The following is a 19,774-nucleotide window of genomic DNA, read 5'->3' as shown; positions in this document are numbered from 1 at the left end:
TTGGTTGGGGTCATTAATGTTTCAACTTGGCATCAAAGCGTAACCAGTGCAGGCCTTGACGGGTGTAGCATACCAGTTCTGGGATGGTGCTGGAATGGAAGTTCAGGGGGCCCATAACTTTATCCAATTCAGAAAAAAATTCTGGAGAGAAGAAATAAAGAAAATGTAAGTATGAGGCCAATATCCTTTTTTTCTAGTTATAATATTCCATGTCAAGCTGGAATCCAGTATCTAGACTAAAATCAGAGCAAGTGCTTCTCATCTTTTTAAAGTATGTTTTTACTAGTAGTTGTAATTGTAATTGTAAACTATTTCAGCCCTTTAATGTAGAATAAATATAATAATTAATACAGAGAAACTAAGTAGTTTATTACATATTATGTAAATAATAAGAAACCTTACCACTTTGCTCTGTGCAGAGTTGTTCTGCTTGGTCCCAAATTTCAGTGGCATAAAGGAAGTTGGACGTGTCCTGGACATAGCTGGCTGTCATCTGGTGAATCTTCTGTGATATAGTCACAAATGACGTGTCTCCAGTAGTATTGGACACATTGGAGGAATAGCTATTAGAATTGCCGGGAGACAGCTTCGGAGACACTGGGAAAGGCATACTCATGGATTTGCTGTATGATAAATGAAAAATTCATTGTTAGGATTTAACTTTAGTCAAAAAGAGCATGCTGCCTCTAATTATACTTGCATTCAGTTCCATTTCAGAGCGATTAAATATAGAAAACACATATATTTTGATTGTTAAGAAGCCTAAAAATTACTGCATAACCTTACGTGTTTGCAAATGTTATGCCTTGCAGGTATAAAAGGAACACTTGAGTGGTTTAAAATACATTTATTTATAACTCCTGAGTGCTGGGCACTTTTCGAAGTTCATTTCAAATTTTAGGCCAAAGCAGGTTTGCTTTAAAACAAAAACGTTTTAGTTTCTGTTTTCTAGACACATATTGCCCAAAAATACTTTCCAAGGCATGTCCCAAACATTTAACTACAAAGAAATGAAATCACGTAGTTAAAGCAAACGTCTTACCTTCCCCTGGTAGGAGATGGAGCTTGAGAATTACCGTAAGAGATCTGCAAAGGGAAAAAAAAACATGTTAAATATTGAATAAAATCCCTGGAATTACAGTGGGCCTTTATGATTTAATCCTCCAGGACCACAACCAGTCTATTATTATGTATATTATTATCCTCCTAATGTGAACTTCAGATAAGTAAAAATTCTTAATGAATACATCTACAAATAATATCACCAACAAAATGTATAAAACAGAAGTATAAACATGTGAAGATGTACCTGTAATACGCAAGATTTGTACATGGAAGTTGAATCATGTACAATATTTAATTGTAGAAGGATTCAAACTTTGAACTATGGACCTGATAAGAATTACCCCTTACATCTACATTTCTATAAAATATTTCAATTTAAATCAGTCATGCGTATTCAAAAATATCAGTCCTAAACAAAATCACTGACAACACAAATATATATATATATATATATATATATATAAAATAAAAAAGAATAACCCAAAGACCCTAAAAATACAATATATAGAAATACCAAACAATTGCTACCATTCTGAAAAAGCTCTTACCTTTAGCTGTTCAGTTAATGTCTTGGAATCTACCAATGCACTCTCCTTCTTCAGTTTGAATAACCTCAAGTACAAAAGGGATTGACAGCAAAGACTGAGGAGACACAACAAAATCAATCACTAAATATGCAGCATGTAAAATCTGTATTAGTTAGTAGACCAGGTATCTCACTGGCTGGTTGATTCATTTTAGCATAGTGTTTTCTTAGTTTATAAATTTCTTTGTTAAAATATCTACCAGCAAAGGAAACAATGTGGTACTAACTGTTGACATTGGTATTATTTTTCTCCTATTAGTACAGGTAGCCATGCTTACCAAACTGGTTGCAAATCTTAAGGGAGAATAGCACTTTGATTATAAAACTCCCTGCCATATATACCTAGAACTTTTAGTTATCTGTTCACATTTAGAAGTATCTGTACGCAATGTATGATTCACAAGCATCCGGTTTCAAACTGGCTATTCCAAACAGATCATATTTGTTAAGTCCAACCAATGACTACCTCACTGGCATACACTTTATACACATATCTACTGGAAAGTGAAGAAGTTGTGCATGGAGACAGGCAAAACATAGCATGGCTTATATTTCCACTTTTAGATATTTGCTCTACTATCTGCCTTCAGAATTAATATCAGATAACGTTCGGTTATGGTTTTCTGACAATGGTGTGATTTTGGTTTACAATGCAAGAGTGAAAAAATACATACCAAAGAACAGCAAGTCTCTTATCAGCTGATGTAGCATCAGGGGCTGCAGGGCATGCCAATTTCAAGGTGTACCTAGAAAGGTAATGCAAACTTATTAAAAGATAGTAAAATGAATTGTTGTAGTAGTATATTTGTAAGACATTAACGTTTACTTTCACCAAGCCTCACTGCACACAGCGGCCACACATTTCTAACAACATTCTTCCACTACTAAGATTCCTAATAGAATAGACTACATCAGACCCCTGGTAGTATTTAAATTCATCATTCTAATCTGTACAGAATACAAAAGAGCAGGAGTTGAGCAGTGGCCAAAGAGGAAAGGCAAGGTGACACCCACCACAGGCTGCAGGAGTTATGGCAAGTATTACTAATATTAACACTGCCTTGTTCTGGTTTCCCTACAGCCTAGTTTGGTTTTAAGCTGGATGCCATAAAATAGAGCATCCACAGAAAAGTGTTCCTATCTCTAATATATTACTTGATGCTCTGCACAAAACATGGGCAGTGCTTTAAAAAACAAAAAACAAAAACAAAAAAACTCAAACTACTGCTTAACAAGTAATAATATTACAAGCATATCACATCCCATAAAAATGAAAGTTCAAATTAAAATACATACTTTATTAACTCTAATGTTTCACCATACATCCGAAATGGAGATTTTGATTCTTCGACACTCTTCTCTAAAGCGTTTCCGCACTCAATGAAAACAAGCACTGCATCAAGGTAGAGTACTGCTTTCTCGAACCTGTCTGACTACAAAGGAAATAAAAAATAGATTTTTTTTGCCAGGTTAGAAAAATACAAAGACAAACCCACTGAAAAATTACAACAATACATGCAAAATCCGCTATCTTCCACCCGCCAGAATAAACGTAAGCAAAGTAAAATGCACCTTTGTAAAGATTTGGGGGTACTTCATTACCAACGCATCAGCCTTGTGCTTTACTTTTTTCGCTTCCAGTAGATAGTGATCAGCCGAATGGGTTCTGGAAGAGACAAAATGGATTAAGAGATGTTTTCATACCATTTTTTTATGAAACTACTCATTGCAAAGGAAATAAGTGATAAAACATATTGTCTAGTTTAACCATTTGAGTGCTGGAGAGAAAAACAAGGCATACAAATCATTATTACACTGACCCTCAGAGTTAAGTCTATATGACAATTTATAAGGACAGAAAACAATGGCAGTTGGGCCCTAAGATCAGATTGTTGCCACCACCTACCCCCAGCATCCCCAAACCTCCCCAGAGATTGTAAATGTGTAGATCAAAAATATTCTTTTGCTGACAAACATTGTAAATGATTTACTTGTTTTGTGTTTTTGAGTTTTCTACAATCTTAAAGATTTATATAATAGAGAGAGTTAAGTAATGTGTTTGTTTAACACTAGAAGTCTTATAACTAGAAGGTTATAATAGCACAGGGACCTTTAAAGCCATCTGTTGTATGGACAAATTTTGGTGTTTTTGAGTTTTCTAATGTGATGTGTTCATTTAAGCAACGTGTTTGTTTAACACTAGAAGTCAAAAGTTATAATAGCCCAGGGACCTTTAAAGTGAGCTCTTGCTGGACAACATGGTCGGCATTATTTTTTCTATCCAACAAAAGCTGAAGTAGAATAGAACTGCAGATACATTAAATAGTTTTGAAAAGAAAAATGCTATTTAGTTTTATGAAAAAAGATAAAACATGTTGTCTTGTGTTACCATTTGAGAGTCCTTCCCAGAGATTGTTAAGGTGTAAATCCGATATGGTCAAAAAATATATTTTTTGCTGATTAACATGTTAAATAATTAACTTGTTTGTTTGTGCTTTCATGTTATAAACTATCATAAAGGTCTATCTGTACAACACCATGTTAAAGAGCTGATTTTGTGTTTCAAATGCCTCACCTGTCTTCGAAGGTCAGTTTTGCTCTCCACAATTTTTTATCGATTGCTGGCACAAAAGCGACAGAAGCTGTATTACCTGAGGGTTTATCCTGGAAAGGAAGAAATGTACAATTCATTACACAAAGTAAAGTTTTGCGGACTATATTGTTGTTACTGCTGTTCCAATTGTGATGTCTACATCACTGAAAATCCTTTAAATAAATTAAAAACCTGAGTGGAATAGGCATTCTATTTATCTATTTATGAATCAGATCTAATCCAGACAGTGGAACTCTTCTTCACAACAATACATTGGGTGTCCCATAATGGACCAAGTTATATTGTCAGAACTGTAAGAAATGTGCTTCTGTTTTGTTCTATATCCATAAACTGGTTTAAAGTTAAACGCATGTTGGCTGAAAGCAACATAAAACCTTGAAAATATATTGTTGGCTATTACATTGCTTATTGACTTCATTACAGACTAAGGGTCTGTAGCTGAATCCAATTGGATTGGACGATGTACAGGTTTAACAATACTCAGCTGCACACTACAACCATTGAAGAAGGATTTACTCAGTTTAAGACGTAAACATGTTCAACTTCGTTAACAAACAATGCAACATTTGTTGGATTTAGCAATCCCTTAAGATATTAACTTGGGCAAATCAGGTTTTTGAAACTATCATCCCTAAGAATTTCTGTCTGGAAAACCATTGCAATGTTTACCTTTGTCTCCTCGGTGCTACTTTTTCTTTGCTTATCAGAAGACTTACTTTCGGTGCCACTATCCTTTGTGCTGCCACTGCTGCTGGATTTCTGAGATGAAGACTGGCTAATGGTTCTTTTACGAGACCCATGTTCAGACTTGAAATCTTTCTGTAGAGCTGGGGTTGCAGGTGAAGGAAGTAACTCTCTTTCCTTTACAGGATTTGGTTTTGACAACCTGAAACATGAAAAAACAAATATATATGAGGTGTTGCAACACAATGTACATGAGAGGTTACAAAGATGCACACACAATACAAACATACACACATAGTGAATGAATAAACAAGATCAGATATAGTACTTACTCTTTACTGGGCACTTTGTAGTTTGTGGTCTTTTCTTCTACTTTTTGTTTCTTGGCATCATTACCTTTTAATTCATCATCACTCTGTTAAAAAAAATGTACATATTCTATAAATATAAAATATTTTAAAATATCCAATCACAGTGCAAAGCTCGAGTTTTTAAAGACACCCTTGTTTAGAAAAAATAAAAATCTGAATTTTCTATTGAATTCATGTCAGTCAATAAATCTTAACATTTATTATTTATATTAATCTGAATGGAAACTTGGGACACCTAGCCAAGAGTATAACAAAGCTTTGTTCAGTTTCAATTTGATGTCCTTGAAGAAACATTACAATGGCTATTTAGACAGCACACGAATCAATTGTTTGGAGAACTAGGTTTGCAAATAACACAAAATGAGACAATATTGAGAACCCCATTACAGTGGGAAAATATATTTGTTTAGGAAAACTTCAGTAACCAATGCAACTTATGCTAGTGGTCAGAATAGTGAAAGTGTAAAACAAAAACAAATATCCACACAAGGACAGATGACATTTCTGGAATAAAATCATGTGTCTTTGGTCCAGGAGTAAAATTACAGTAGGGACCAAACCCCTCTATTCATTATGAAAAAGTTAGAGCTGTGAAAGCAAGTTAAACTGGAAAGAGATATTAAAGTTAATTTTACGATAAGTTTAAAATTATGTGGTGTTTTGGGACAGAAAAAGAAAACAAAATAAATCATTTTCAAAACAATTCTTTGTGTACGTGTTGAGATTACTAACCTTGTGCGTCCGCTTCCCCTTATTGAAGCTTTGCTCGGTCTGTTTCTGGGTCTCTTTTGGGTACTGCTTAGGTGCAATCTTTTCAATCGTGGGCTGCTCTGCATTTTTGTACGGCCATCCAGGAATCTGGGACAACAGGTTTGAGTCCTTTTTTACAATAAGAGGTAACTGATCCTCAGGGTCACTAAGGGGTGAAAGAAGCCCCTTCATAGGAGTTAATAATGAGCGATAAAAAATATCTTCCTGCTCAATGGAGGGTTTTAGAGGAGATGTTCTATTGCTCTCTGAATTTTTAGACGTTTGGACTAAAGATGTTTTAACAAACCCTCTGGACTTCTGAAGGGATTTTGGTAAAGACTTAGACTTTTTATTCTCTGCTGCAAGGCAGGGAGAGGATTTGGGTTCTTTCTTCATGTTGGGTTTGTGAGAGCCATTTGTAGAAGCATTGGGTCTGTTAGGGGGCATATTTGTAGTAATTTCTGCTTTAGTAGCAATTTCTATTTTGTGTGCTTCAACAGATGCCTTTTCAGCTTTTTTGGACAAAGTTCTCCTTTGTGTTGTGCTCTCATATTGAGCTGGATACTTATGCCTGCCCTGGCTGCTTTCATTGCCTTTTTGTGCAGTGTTGGTGTTTTGGATGGGGGTAGAGGAAGTGGTGGACTCCTTTGGGCTACTTGATTCTGTATAACCTGCTTCAGTGCCCTGCCCCAACTGCCACTTATTTAAAGATGAAAGGTCAGCCTAAAAAATAAATAAATAAATCAAAGTTAAAAAAATAATTGATCGTAAATTTTGACATTTACAAAGCTATGCAGACTATGTGAAAAACAAAAATATTCTATGTGCATGTGATAAGATTACGTACCATGTGCTTCCACTTCCCATTGTTGGAGCTCTTCACTGTCTGCTTCTTGGTCTCTTTTTGTTGCTTCTCAGGTTCTGTCTTTTCAACTTTGGGCTGCCCTGATTTTTTGTAAGGCTGTCCAGGTATTGGGGATAACAGGGTTAAGCCAGTCTTTACAATAAGAGATATCTGATCCTCTGGGTCTCTAAGGGGTGAAAGAAGCTTCTTCATAGGAGTAAACAATGATGAAAAGTGAAAAAAACTATCATCCTCATCAATAGAGAGTTTTAGAGGAACACTCTCTATTTTGAGTCCATCTCGTGGTGCCTCTACAGATTCCTTTGCAAAATGTCTGGACTGATTTTTCAAAATATCTCTCCTTAGTGTGGTGTTTTGAAATTGAGATGGAGACTTCTTTCTGCCTCGTCTGCTTTCAGAGCCTTTTTGTGCATTCTTGGTGTCTCGAGTGGGGGTAAAAGAAGTGGTAAACTCCTTTGGACCACATGATTCTGTATTTCCTGCTCTAGTGCCCTGCTCTTGATTCTCCTTGTTGTATCCATGGGATGATACCATATTAGTGTCTAATGAAGATGCAAGAGACACTTTGTGTGGATTCCCCTTCTTCAACCAGTTACCCAAGTACCACTTATTTGATGATGGAGGGTCAGACTAAAAGAAAAGTTAAAATTAAATTAATTGCAATTTCTGACATTCATAAAGCAACAAATACAATGAACAAAAAAAAAACATTGTTATAAAGGACATTATAGATACTAAAAAGAGGCAGACATCTATCAGCAAAAATATATTACCTCAATTTCCAAAAGAAGCCATGTCAAGCCACATAAATCACAAAACACACTACTGTAGGAATTTAGTTTGCACTTGATCATAGTAAACTAAGCTGTCCTCTACAGGTGTGCTGCGAGCAATAAAAACACTAACAATGTGATCAATTTAAATTCAAATCAATTACAAAAATTAAGTTGGAAGGTGACAATGAATTAATAATATATAATGGAATAAAATGATTTGTGGACCCAGGACATACTTGAAAACGAGACAAATCTCAATGTATCTTTCCTGGTAAAATATTTTATAAATAAAATAATAAATAAATAATTGATTTTTCACAGCATTCCAGGTAGACCAAAACACAATATGAAACTGAGAACAGTTAGCACATTCTTCTGAAGTGGAAATTGTACAGATTTTGTTTCTAAAATAATTAAATTATATTCAAATACAATGTGATTGAGGAGATGACTGGAATTTAAGTTCACAATGTGAAAACAATTACTATATAAAACTTTAGAAATATTTAGGGAAGTTGTATTTTCCTTCTAAAATGGGGAATATAAGTACTTAATCTTACTGTACAATTAAAAGATCCCATTATATTGGATCATGCAGACCAATATAAACACAATTTGTACTACAAGTGGTAATGGTGAATTCATAAAACTATGAAGATTATGGAAAAAAAACAACATTGTTATAGAAAACATTAAAGCTACTAGAAGAAAGCAGAAATCTATTAACAAAAATATATTACCTCATGAAAACAGAAATTCAGGACAACAGCCATGTCAAGCCACACAAATCACAAGACACTCTGCTCTATGAATTCAATGATTGCTCTTGGTCACAAGACAAGACTGAACTGTCCTCTAAAGGTTTAAGTACAATTTGTGAGATTTCATAGAATGTGGACTTTTATAGTGAGGTATGTAATAGCCTATCCAATAAAAATGGCTTAATGCAAATCAACCAAAAACAAAGACAATAACCTTTCTCAATTAGAATATTTATAAGAGTTGGTGTGCCTGGGAGCCATACAAACACTAACAATGTCATCAATTTAAATTCAAATCAATTGCAAAAATTAAGTTGGGAGGTTACAATAATAGTTTAATATATAATGGGATTAAGTTACTTTTCTCTGCATTCCAGGTACACCAAAACACAATATGAAACTGAGAACAATTAGCAATTTCTTTGTAATGTAAATTTGTTTGTTTTTTTATTTCTAAAATAGTTAAATTATATTAAAATATAATGTAATTGAAGAGATGGCTGGGATTTAAGTTTACAATAGGAAAACAAAGACTTTATAAAACTTTAAAAATATTTAGGGAAGTTATATTTTCCTTGTAAAATGGGGAATACAAGCACTTAATCTTAACTTTTCCAGTTTTAGAGCTGTTATTAATCTATTTATTGATTAATTATACCAAATCTGTCTGTCTTATTCCCTCTTCTTTCTTTTCTGCTATATTCACTTGTGGATATCAGGATTTTTTTTTACTTAATCTTACTGTACAATTAAAAGATCCCATTATATTGGATCATGCAGACCAATATAAACACAATTTGTACTACAAGTGGTAATTGTGAATTCATAAAGCTATGAAGATTATGGAAAAAAACAACATTGTTATAGAAGACATTAAAGCTACTAAAATAAAGCAGAAATCTATAAACAAACATATATTACCTCATGAAAACAGAAATTCAGGACAGCAGCCATGTCAAGCCAAAAAAATGACAAAACATACTGCTGTATGAAGTCAAAGAATGCACTTTGTCACCAAACAAGACTCAACTGTCCTCTAAAGGTTTAAGTACAATTTGAGAGATTTCATAGAATATGAACTTTTATAGTCAGGTATGTAGTAGCCTACCCATTAAAAATGTCTAAATGCAAATCAACCAAAAACAAAGACAATAACTTTCCTCAATTAGAGTATATTTTCAAGAGTTGGTGTGCCTATGAGCAATAAAAACACTAACAATATGATCATTTTATATTCAAATCAATTGCAAAAATTAAGTTGGATGGTGACAATGAAGGTATGATACATAATGAAATAATTTATTTTTCACAGCATTCCAGGTAGACCAAACACACAATATGAAGCTGAAAACAGTTAGCAATTTATTTGTAATGTAAATTTGTACAGATTTTGTTTCTAAAATAATAAAATTATATTCAAATATAATGTGATTGAGGAGATGGCTAGGATTTAAGTTCACAATGGGAAAACAAATACTTTAGAAAACTTTAGAAATATTTAGGGAAGTTGTATTTTCCTTCTAAAATGGGGAATACAAGTACTTAATCTTACTGTACAATTAACAATGTCATCATTTTAAATTCAAATCAATTGCAAAAATTAAGTTGGAAGGTGACAATGAAGGTATAATATATAATATAATAATTTATTTTTCATAGAATTCCAGGTAGACCAAAACACAATATGAAACTGAGAACAGTTAGAACTTTCTTTATAGTGGAAATTTGAACAGATTTTGTTTCTAAAATAATTAAATTATATTCAAATATAATGTGATGGAGGAGATGACTGGAATTTAAGTTCACAATGTGTAAAGCCACAAGCATCAATAAACACACTGCTGTTTGAAGTCAAAATTTGCACAAAACAAGACTGAACTGTCCTCTACAGGTTTAGTTTCAATTTGTGAGATTTCATAAAATGTGGACTTTTATGGTCAGGTATGTAGTAGCCTATCCATTAAAAATTGCTTAAGATAAATCAACCAAAGACAATCACCTTCCTCAATTAGAATATTTGTAGGAGTTAGTATGCCTGCAAGCCATGAAAACACTAACAATATAATACATTTTAATTCATATCTATTTCAAAAATTAAGTTGGAAGGTTACAATAAAAGTTTAATATGTAATGGGCTTAAGTTATTTTCCTCTCCATTCCAGGTTGACAAAACCCAATATTGAATATTTGTATGTTTCTAAAAGAAACAAATTGCCTTCAAATATAATGTGATTGGGGAGATGGCTGGAATTTAAGTTCAAAATGTGAAAACAATTACTATATAAAACTTTAGACATATTTAGGGAAGTTGTATTTTCCTTCTAAAATGGGGAATGCAAGTTCTTAATCTGACTGTACAATTAAAAGATCCCATTATATAGGATCATGCACACCAATATAAACACAGTTTGTACTACAAGTGGTAATTGTGAATTCATAAAGCTATGAAGATTATGGAAAAAAACAACATTGTTATAGAAGACATTAAAGCTACTAAAATAAAGCAGAAATCTATTAACAAAAATATATTACCTCATGAAAACAGAAATTCAGGACAGCAGCCATGTCAAGCCACAAAAATCACAAAACACACTGCTGTATGAATTCAAAGATTGCTCTTGGTCACAAAACAAGATTGAACTGTCCTCTACAGGTTTAAGTACAATTTGTGAGATTTCATAGAATGTGGACTTTTATAGTGAGGTATGTAATAGCCTATCCAATAAAAATGGCTTAATGCAAATCAACCAAAAACAAAGACAATAACCTTTCTCAATTAGAATATTTATAAGAGTTGGTGTGCCTGGGAGCCATACAAACATAACAATGTGATCAATTTAAATTCAAATCAATTGCAAAAATTGAGTTGGGAGGTTACAATAATAGTTTAATATATAATGGGATTAAGTTACTGTTCTCTGCATTACAGGAACACCAAAACACAATATGAAACTGAGAACAGTTAGCAATTTCTTTGTAATGTAAATTTGTTTGTTTTTTTATTTCTAAAATAGTTAAATTATATTAAAGTATAATGTAATTGAGGAGATGGCTGGAATTTAAGTTTACAATCGGAAAACAAATCCTTTATAAAACTTTAGAAATATTAAGAGAAGTTGTATTTTCCTTCTAAAATGGGGAATACAAATACTTAATCTTAACTTTTCCAGTTTTAGAGCTAAGTTATTAATCTATTTATTGATTAATTATACCAAATCTGTCTGTCTTATTCCCTCTTCTTTATTTTCTGCTATATTCACTTGTGGATATCAGGATTTTTTTTTTACTTAATCTTACTGTACAATTAAAAGATCCCATTATATTGGATCATGCAGACCAATATAAACACAATTTGTACTACAAGTGGTAATTGTGAATTCATAAAGTTATGAAGATTATGGAAAAAAACAACATTGTTATAGAAGACATTAAAGCTATTAAAATAAAGCAGAAATCTATAAACAAACATATATTACATCATGAAAACAGAAATTCAGGACAGCAGCCATGTCAAGCCACAAAAATGACAAAACACACTGCTGTATGAAGTCAAAGAATGCACTTGGTTACAAAACAAGACTTAACTGTCCTCTAAAGGTTTAAGTAGAATTTGAGAGATTTCATAGAATATGGACTTTTATAGTTAAGTATGTAGTAGCCTACCGATTAAAAATTTCTAAATGCAAATCAACCAAAAACAAAGACAATAACTTTCCTCAATTAGAGTATATTTTGGAGTTGGTGTGCCTGTGAGCAATAAAAACACTAACAATGTGATCATTTTAAATTCATATCAATTGCAAAAATTAAGTTGTAAGGTGACAATGAAGGTATAATATATAGTGGAATCATTTATTTTTCACAGAATTCCAGGTAGACCAAAACACAAAATGAAACTGAGAACAGTTAGAACTTTCTTTATAGTGGAAATTTGTAAAGATTTTGTTTCTAAAATAATTAAATTATATTCAAATATAATGTGATGGAGGAGATGACTGGAATTTAAGTTCACAATGTGTAAAGCCACAAGCATCAAAAAACACACTGCTGTTTGAAATCAAAGACTGCACCTGTTCAGAAAACAAGACTGAACTGTCCTCTACAGGTTTAGGTTCAATTTGTGAGATTTCATAAAATGTGGACTTTTATGGTCAGGTATGTAGTAGCCTATCCATTAAAAATTGCTTAAGATAAATCAACCAAAGACAATCACCTTCCTCAATTAGAATATTTGTAGGAGTTAGTATGCCTGCAAGCCATGAAAACACTAACAATATAATCAATTTTAATTCATATCTATTTCAAAAATTAAGTTGGAAGGTTACAATAAAAGTTTAATATGTAATGGGCTTAAGTTATTTTCCTCTCCATTCCAGGTTGACAAAACCCAATATTGAATATTTGTATGTTTCTAAAAGAAACAAATTGCCTTCAAATATAATGTGATTGGGGAGATGGCTGGAATTTAAGTTCAAAATGTGAAAACAATTACTATATAAAACTTTAGACATATTTAGGGAAGTTGTATTTTCCTTCTAAAATGGGGAATGCAAGTTCTTAATCTGACTGTACAATTAAAAGATCCCATTATATAGGATCATGCACACCAATATAAACACAGTTTGTACTACAAGTGGTAATTGTGAATTCATAAAGCTATGAAGATTATGGAAAAAAACAACATTGTTATAGAAGACATTAAAGCTACTAAAATAAAGCAGAAATCTATTAACAAAAATATATTACCTCATGAAAACAGAAATTCAGGACAGCAGCCATGTCAAGCCACAAAAATCACAAAACACACTGCTGTATGAATTCAAAGATTGCTCTTGGTCACAAAACAAGATTGAACTGTCCTCTACAGGTTTAAGTACAATTTGTGAGATTTCATAGAATGTGGACTTTTATAGTGAGGTATGTAATAGCCTATCCAATAAAAATGGCTTAATGCAAATCAACCAAAAACAAAGACAATAACCTTTCTCAATTAGAATATTTATAAGAGTTGGTGTGCCTGGGAGCCATACAAACATAACAATGTGATCAATTTAAATTCAAATCAATTGCAAAAATTGAGTTGGGAGGTTACAATAATAGTTTAATATATAATGGGATTAAGTTACTGTTCTCTGCATTACAGGTACACCAAAACACAATATGAAACTGAGAACAGTTAGCAATTTCTTTGTAATGTAAATTTGTTTGTTTTTTTATTTCTAAAATAGTTAAATTATATTAAAGTATAATGTAATTGAGGAGATGGCTGGAATTTAAGTTTACAATCGGAAAACAAATCCTTTATAAAACTTTAGAAATATTAAGAGAAGTTGTATTTTCCTTCTAAAATGGGGAATACAAATACTTAACTTTTCCAGTTTTAGAGCTAAGTTATTAATCTATTTATTGATTAATTATACCAAATCTGTCTGTCTTATTCCCTCTTCTTTATTTTCTGCTATATTCACTTGTGGATATCAGGATTTTTTTTTTACTTAATCTTACTGTACAATTAAAAGATCCCATTATATTGGATCATGCAGACCAATATAAACACAATTTGTACTACAAGTGGTAATTGTGAATTCATAAAGTTATGAAGATTATGGAAAAAAACAACATTGTTATAGAAGACATTAAAGCTATTAAAATAAAGCAGAAATCTATAAACAAACATATATTACATCATGAAAACAGAAATTCAGGACAGCAGCCATGTCAAGCCACAAAAATGACAAAACACACTGCTGTATGAAGTCAAAGAATGCACTTGGTTACAAAACAAGACTTAACTGTCCTCTAAAGGTTTAAGTAGAATTTGAGAGATTTCATAGAATATGGACTTTTATAGTTAAGTATGTAGTAGCCTACCGATTAAAAATTTCTAAATGCAAATCAACCAAAAACAAAGACAATAACTTTCCTCAATTAGAGTATATTTTGGAGTTGGTGTGCCTGTGAGCAATAAAAACACTAACAATGTGATCATTTTAAATTCATATCAATTGCAAAAATTAAGTTGTAAGGTGACAATGAAGGTATAATATATAGTGGAATCATTTATTTTTCACAGAATTCCAGGTAGACCAAAACACAAAATGAAACTGAGAACAGTTAGAACTTTCTTTATAGTGGAAATTTGTAAAGATTTTGTTTCTAAAATAATTAAATTATATTCAAATATAATGTGATGGAGGAGATGACTGGAATTTAAGTTCACAATGTGTAAAGCCACAAGCATCAAAAAACACACTGCTGTTTGAAATCAAAGACTGCACCTGTTCAGAAAACAAGACTGAACTGTCCTCTACAGGTTTAGGTTCAATTTGTGAGATTTCATAAAATGTGGACTTTTATGGTCAGGTATGTAGTAGCCTATCCATTAAAAATTGCTTAAGATAAATCAACCAAAGACAATCACCTTCCTCAATTAGAATATTTGTAGGAGTTAGTATGCCTGCAAGCCATGAAAACACTAACAATATAATACATTTTAATTCATATCTATTTCAAAAATTAAGTTGGAAGGTTACAATAAAAGTTTAATATGTAATGGGCTTAAGTTATTTTCCTCTCCATTCCAGGTTGACAAAACCCAATATTGAATATTTGTATGTTTCTAAAAGAAACAAATTGCCTTCAAATATAATGTGATTGGGGAGATGGCTGGAATTTAAGTTCAAAATGTGAAAACAATTACTATATAAAACTTTAGACATATTTAGGGAAGTTGTATTTTCCTTCTAAAATGGGGAATGCAAGTTCTTAATCTGACTGTACAATTAAAAGATCCCATTATATAGGATCATGCACACCAATATAAACACAGCTGGTACTACAAGTGGTAATTGTGAATTCATAAAGCTATGAAGATTATGGAAAAAAACAACATTGTTATAGAAGACATTAAAGCTACTAAAATAAAGCAGAAATCTATTAACAAAAATATATTACCTCATGAAAACAGAAATTCAGGACAGCAGCCATGTCAAGCCACAAAAATCACAAAACACACTGCTGTATGAATTCAAAGATTGCTCTTGGTCACAAAACAAGATTGAACTGTCCTCTACAGGTTTAAGTACAATTTGTGAGATTTCATAGAATGTGGACTTTTATAGTGAGGTATGTAATAGCCTATCCAATAAAAATGGCTTAATGCAAATCAACCAAAAACAAAGACAATAACCTTTCTCAATTAGAATATTTATAAGAGTTGGTGTGCCTGGGAGCCATACAAACATAACAATGTGATCAATTTAAATTCAAATCAATTGCAAAAATTGAGTTGGGAGGTTACAATAATAGTTTAATATATAATGGGATTAAGTTACTGTTCTCTGCATTACAGGTACACCAAAACACAATATGAAACTGAGAACAGTTAGCAATTTCTTTGTAATGTAAATTTGTTTGTTTTTTTATTTCTAAAATAGTTAAATTATATTAAAGTATAATGTAATTGAGGAGATGGCTGGAATTTAAGTTTACAATCGGAAAACAAATCCTTTATAAAACTTTAGAAATATTAAGAGAAGTTGTATTTTCCTTCTAAAATGGGGAATACAAATACTTAATCTTAACTTTTCCAGTTTTAGAGCTAAGTTATTAATCTATTTATTGATTAATTATACCAAATCTGTCTGTCTTATTCCCTCTTCTTTATTTTCTGCTATATTCACTTGTGGATATCAGGATTTTTTTTTTACTTAATCTTACTGTACAATTAAAAGATCCCATTATATTGGATCATGCAGACCAATATAAACACAATTTGTACTACAAGTGGTAATTGTGAATTCATAAAGTTATGAAGATTATGGAAAAAAACAACATTGTTATAGAAGACATTAAAGCTATTAAAATAAAGCAGAAATCTATAAACAAACATATATTACATCATGAAAACAGAAATTCAGGACAGCAGCCATGTCAAGCCACAAAAATGACAAAACACACTGCTGTATGAAGTCAAAGAATGCACTTGGTTACAAAACAAGACTTAACTGTCCTCTAAAGGTTTAAGTAGAATTTGAGAGATTTCATAGAATATGGACTTTTATAGTTAAGTATGTAGTAGCCTACCGATTAAAAATTTCTAAATGCAAATCAACCAAAAACAAAGACAATAACTTTCCTCAATTAGAGTATATTTTGGAGTTGGTGTGCCTGTGAGCAATAAAAACACTAACAATGTGATCATTTTAAATTCATATCAATTGCAAAAATTAAGTTGTAAGGTGACAATGAAGGTATAATATATAGTGGAATCATTTATTTTTCACAGAATTCCAGGTAGACCAAAACACAAAATGAAACTGAGAACAGTTAGAACTTTCTTTATAGTGGAAATTTGTAAAGATTTTGTTTCTAAAATAATTAAATTATATTCAAATATAATGTGATGGAGGAGATGACTGGAATTTAAGTTCACAATGTGTAAAGCCACAAGCATCAAAAAACACACTGCTGTTTGAAATCAAAGACTGCACCTGTTCAGAAAACAAGACTGAACTGTCCTCTACAGGTTTAGGTTCAATTTGTGAGATTTCATAAAATGTGGACTTTTATGGTCAGGTATGTAGTAGCCTATCCATTAAAAATTGCTTAAGATAAATCAACCAAAGACAATCACCTTCCTCAATTAGAATATTTGTAGGAGTTAGTATGCCTGCAAGCCATGAAAACACTAACAATATAATCAATTTTAATTCATATCTATTTCAAAAATTAAGTTGGAAGGTTACAATAAAAGTTTAATATGTAATGGGCTTAAGTTATTTTCCTCTCCATTCCAGGTTGACAAAACCCAATATTGAATATTTGTATGTTTCTAAAAGAAACAAATTGCCTTCAAATATACTGTGATTGGGGAGATGGCTGGAATTTAAGTTCAAAATGTGAAAACAATTACTATATAAAACTTTAGACATATTTAGGGAAGTTGTATTTTCCTTCTAAAATGGGGAATGCAAGTTCTTAATCTGACTGTACAATTAAAAGATCCCATTATATAGGATCATGCACACCAATATAAACACAGTTTGTACTACAAGTGGTAATTGTGAATTCATAAAGCTATGAAGATTATGGAAAAAAACAACATTGTTATAGAAGACATTAAAGCTACTAAAATAAAGCAGAAATCTATTAACAAAAATATATTACCTCATGAAAACAGAAATTCAGGACAGCAGCCATGTCAAGCCACAAAAATCACAAAACACACTGCTGTATGAATTCAAAGATTGCTCTTGGTCACAAAACAAGATTGAACTGTCCTCTACAGGTTTAAGTACAATTTGTGAGATTTCATAGAATGTGGACTTTTATAGTGAGGTATGTAATAGCCTATCCAATAAAAATGGCTTAATGCAAATCAACCAAAAACAAAGACAATAACCTTTCTCAATTAGAATATTTATAAGAGTTGGTGTGCCTGGGAGCCATACAAACATAACAATGTGATCAATTTAAATTCAAATCAATTGCAAAAATTGAGTTGGGAGGTTACAATAATAGTTTAATATATAATGGGATTAAGTTACTGTTCTCTGCATTACAGGTACACCAAAACACAATATGAAACTGAGAACAGTTAGCAATTTCTTTGTAATGTAAATTTGTTTGTTTTTTTATTTCTAAAATAGTTAAATTATATTAAAGTATAATGTAATTGAGGAGATGGCTGGAATTTAAGTTTACAATCGGAAAACAAATCCTTTATAAAACTTTAGAAATATTAAGAGAAGTTGTATTTTCCTTCTAAAATGGGGAATACAAATACTTAATCTTAACTTTTCCAGTTTTAGAGCTAAGTTATTAATCTATTTATTGATTAATTATACCAAATCTGTCTGTCTTATTCCCTCTTCTTTATTTTCTGCTATATTCACTTGTGGATATCAGGATTTTTTTTTTACTTAATCTTACTGTACAATTAAAAGATCCCATTATATTGGATCATGCAGACCAATATAAACACAATTTGTACTACAAGTGGTAATTGTGAATTCATAAAGTTATGAAGATTATGGAAAAAAACAACATTGTTATAGAAGACATTAAAGCTATTAAAATAAAGCAGAAATCTATAAACAAACATATATTACATCATGAAAACAGAAATTCAGGACAGCAGCCATGTCAAGCCACAAAAATGACAAAACACACTGCTGTATGAAGTCAAAGAATGCACTTGGTTACAAAACAAGACTTAACTGTCCTCTAAAGGTTTAAGTAGAATTTGAGAGATTTCATAGAATATGGACTTTTATAGTTAAGTATGTAGTAGCCTACCGATTAAAAATTTCTAAATGCAAATCAACCAAAAACAAAGACAATAACTTTCCTCAATTAGAGTATATTTTGGAGTTGGTGTGCCTGTGAGCAATAAAAACACTAACAATGTGATCATTTTAAATTCATATCAATTGCAAAAATTAAGTTGTAAGGTGACAATGAAGGTATAATATATAGTGGAATCATTTATTTTTCACAGAATTCCAGGTAGACCAAAACACAAAATGAAACTGAGAACAGTTAGAACTTTCTTTATAGTGGAAATTTGTAAAGATTTTGTTTCTAAAATAATTAAATTATATTCAAATATAATGTGATGGAGGAGATGACTGGAATTTAAGTTCACAATGTGTAAAGCCACAAGCATCAAAAAACACACTGCTGTTTGAAATCAAAGACTGCACCTGTTCAGAAAACAAGACTGAACTGTCCTCTACAGGTTTAGGTTCAATTTGTGAGATTTCATAAAATGTGGACTTTTATGGTCAGGTATGTAGTAGCCTATCCATTAAAAATTGCTTAAGATAAATCAACCAAAGACAATCACCTTCCTCAATTAGAATATTTGTAGGAGTTAGTATGCCTGCAAGCCATGAAAACACTAACAATATAATACATTTTAATTCATATCTATTTCAAAAATTAAGTTGGAAGGTTACAATAAAAGTTTAATATGTAATGGGCTTAAGTTATTTTCCTCTCCATTCCAGGTTGACAAAACCCAATATTGAATATTTGTATGTTTCTAAAAGAAACAAATTGCCTTCAAATATAATGTGATTGGGGAGATGGCTGGAATTTAAGTTCAAAATGTGAAAACAATTACTATATAAAACTTTAGACATATTTAGGGAAGTTGTATTTTCCTTCTAAAATGGGGAATGCAAGTTCTTAATCTGACTGTACAATTAAAAGATCCCATTATATAGGATCATGCACACCAATATAAACACAGTTTGTACTACAAGTGGTAATTGTGAATTCATAAAGCTATGAAGAT

The 19,774-nt window shown here is 31.6% G+C and overlaps 1 protein-coding gene across 1 annotated transcript in view; it reads right to left on the bottom strand.

Annotated features, from left to right (window-relative positions):
• Window positions 1-13: 13 nt before the first annotated feature.
• LOC134601662 (AF4/FMR2 family member 4-like) overlaps window positions 14-19,774 on the bottom strand; it is a 43,020-nt gene continuing 23,259 nt past the window's right edge. Inside the window, exons 2-13 of the mRNA XM_063446179.1 lie at window positions 7,196-7,565; window positions 6,053-6,549; window positions 5,282-5,364; window positions 4,920-5,151; window positions 4,227-4,315; window positions 3,254-3,317; window positions 2,948-3,084; window positions 2,326-2,397; window positions 1,614-1,707; window positions 1,043-1,086; window positions 403-623; window positions 14-141 (exon numbers count right to left, since the gene is read on the bottom strand). Coding sequence (XP_063302249.1) covers window positions 14-141; window positions 403-623; window positions 1,043-1,086; window positions 1,614-1,707; window positions 2,326-2,397; window positions 2,948-3,084; window positions 3,254-3,317; window positions 4,227-4,315; window positions 4,920-5,151; window positions 5,282-5,364; window positions 6,053-6,549; window positions 7,196-7,565 — 2,031 coding nt within the window. The remainder of the gene's footprint in view (window positions 142-402; window positions 624-1,042; window positions 1,087-1,613; window positions 1,708-2,325; window positions 2,398-2,947; window positions 3,085-3,253; window positions 3,318-4,226; window positions 4,316-4,919; window positions 5,152-5,281; window positions 5,365-6,052; window positions 6,550-7,195; window positions 7,566-19,774) is intronic.

Source organism: Pelobates fuscus, chromosome 3, assembly GCF_036172605.1.
Source record: "Pelobates fuscus isolate aPelFus1 chromosome 3, aPelFus1.pri, whole genome shotgun sequence".
In the NCBI taxonomy this organism is placed as follows: domain Eukaryota; kingdom Metazoa; phylum Chordata; class Amphibia; order Anura; family Pelobatidae; genus Pelobates; species Pelobates fuscus.
This window is presented reverse-complemented; position numbering and strand designations above follow the sequence as displayed.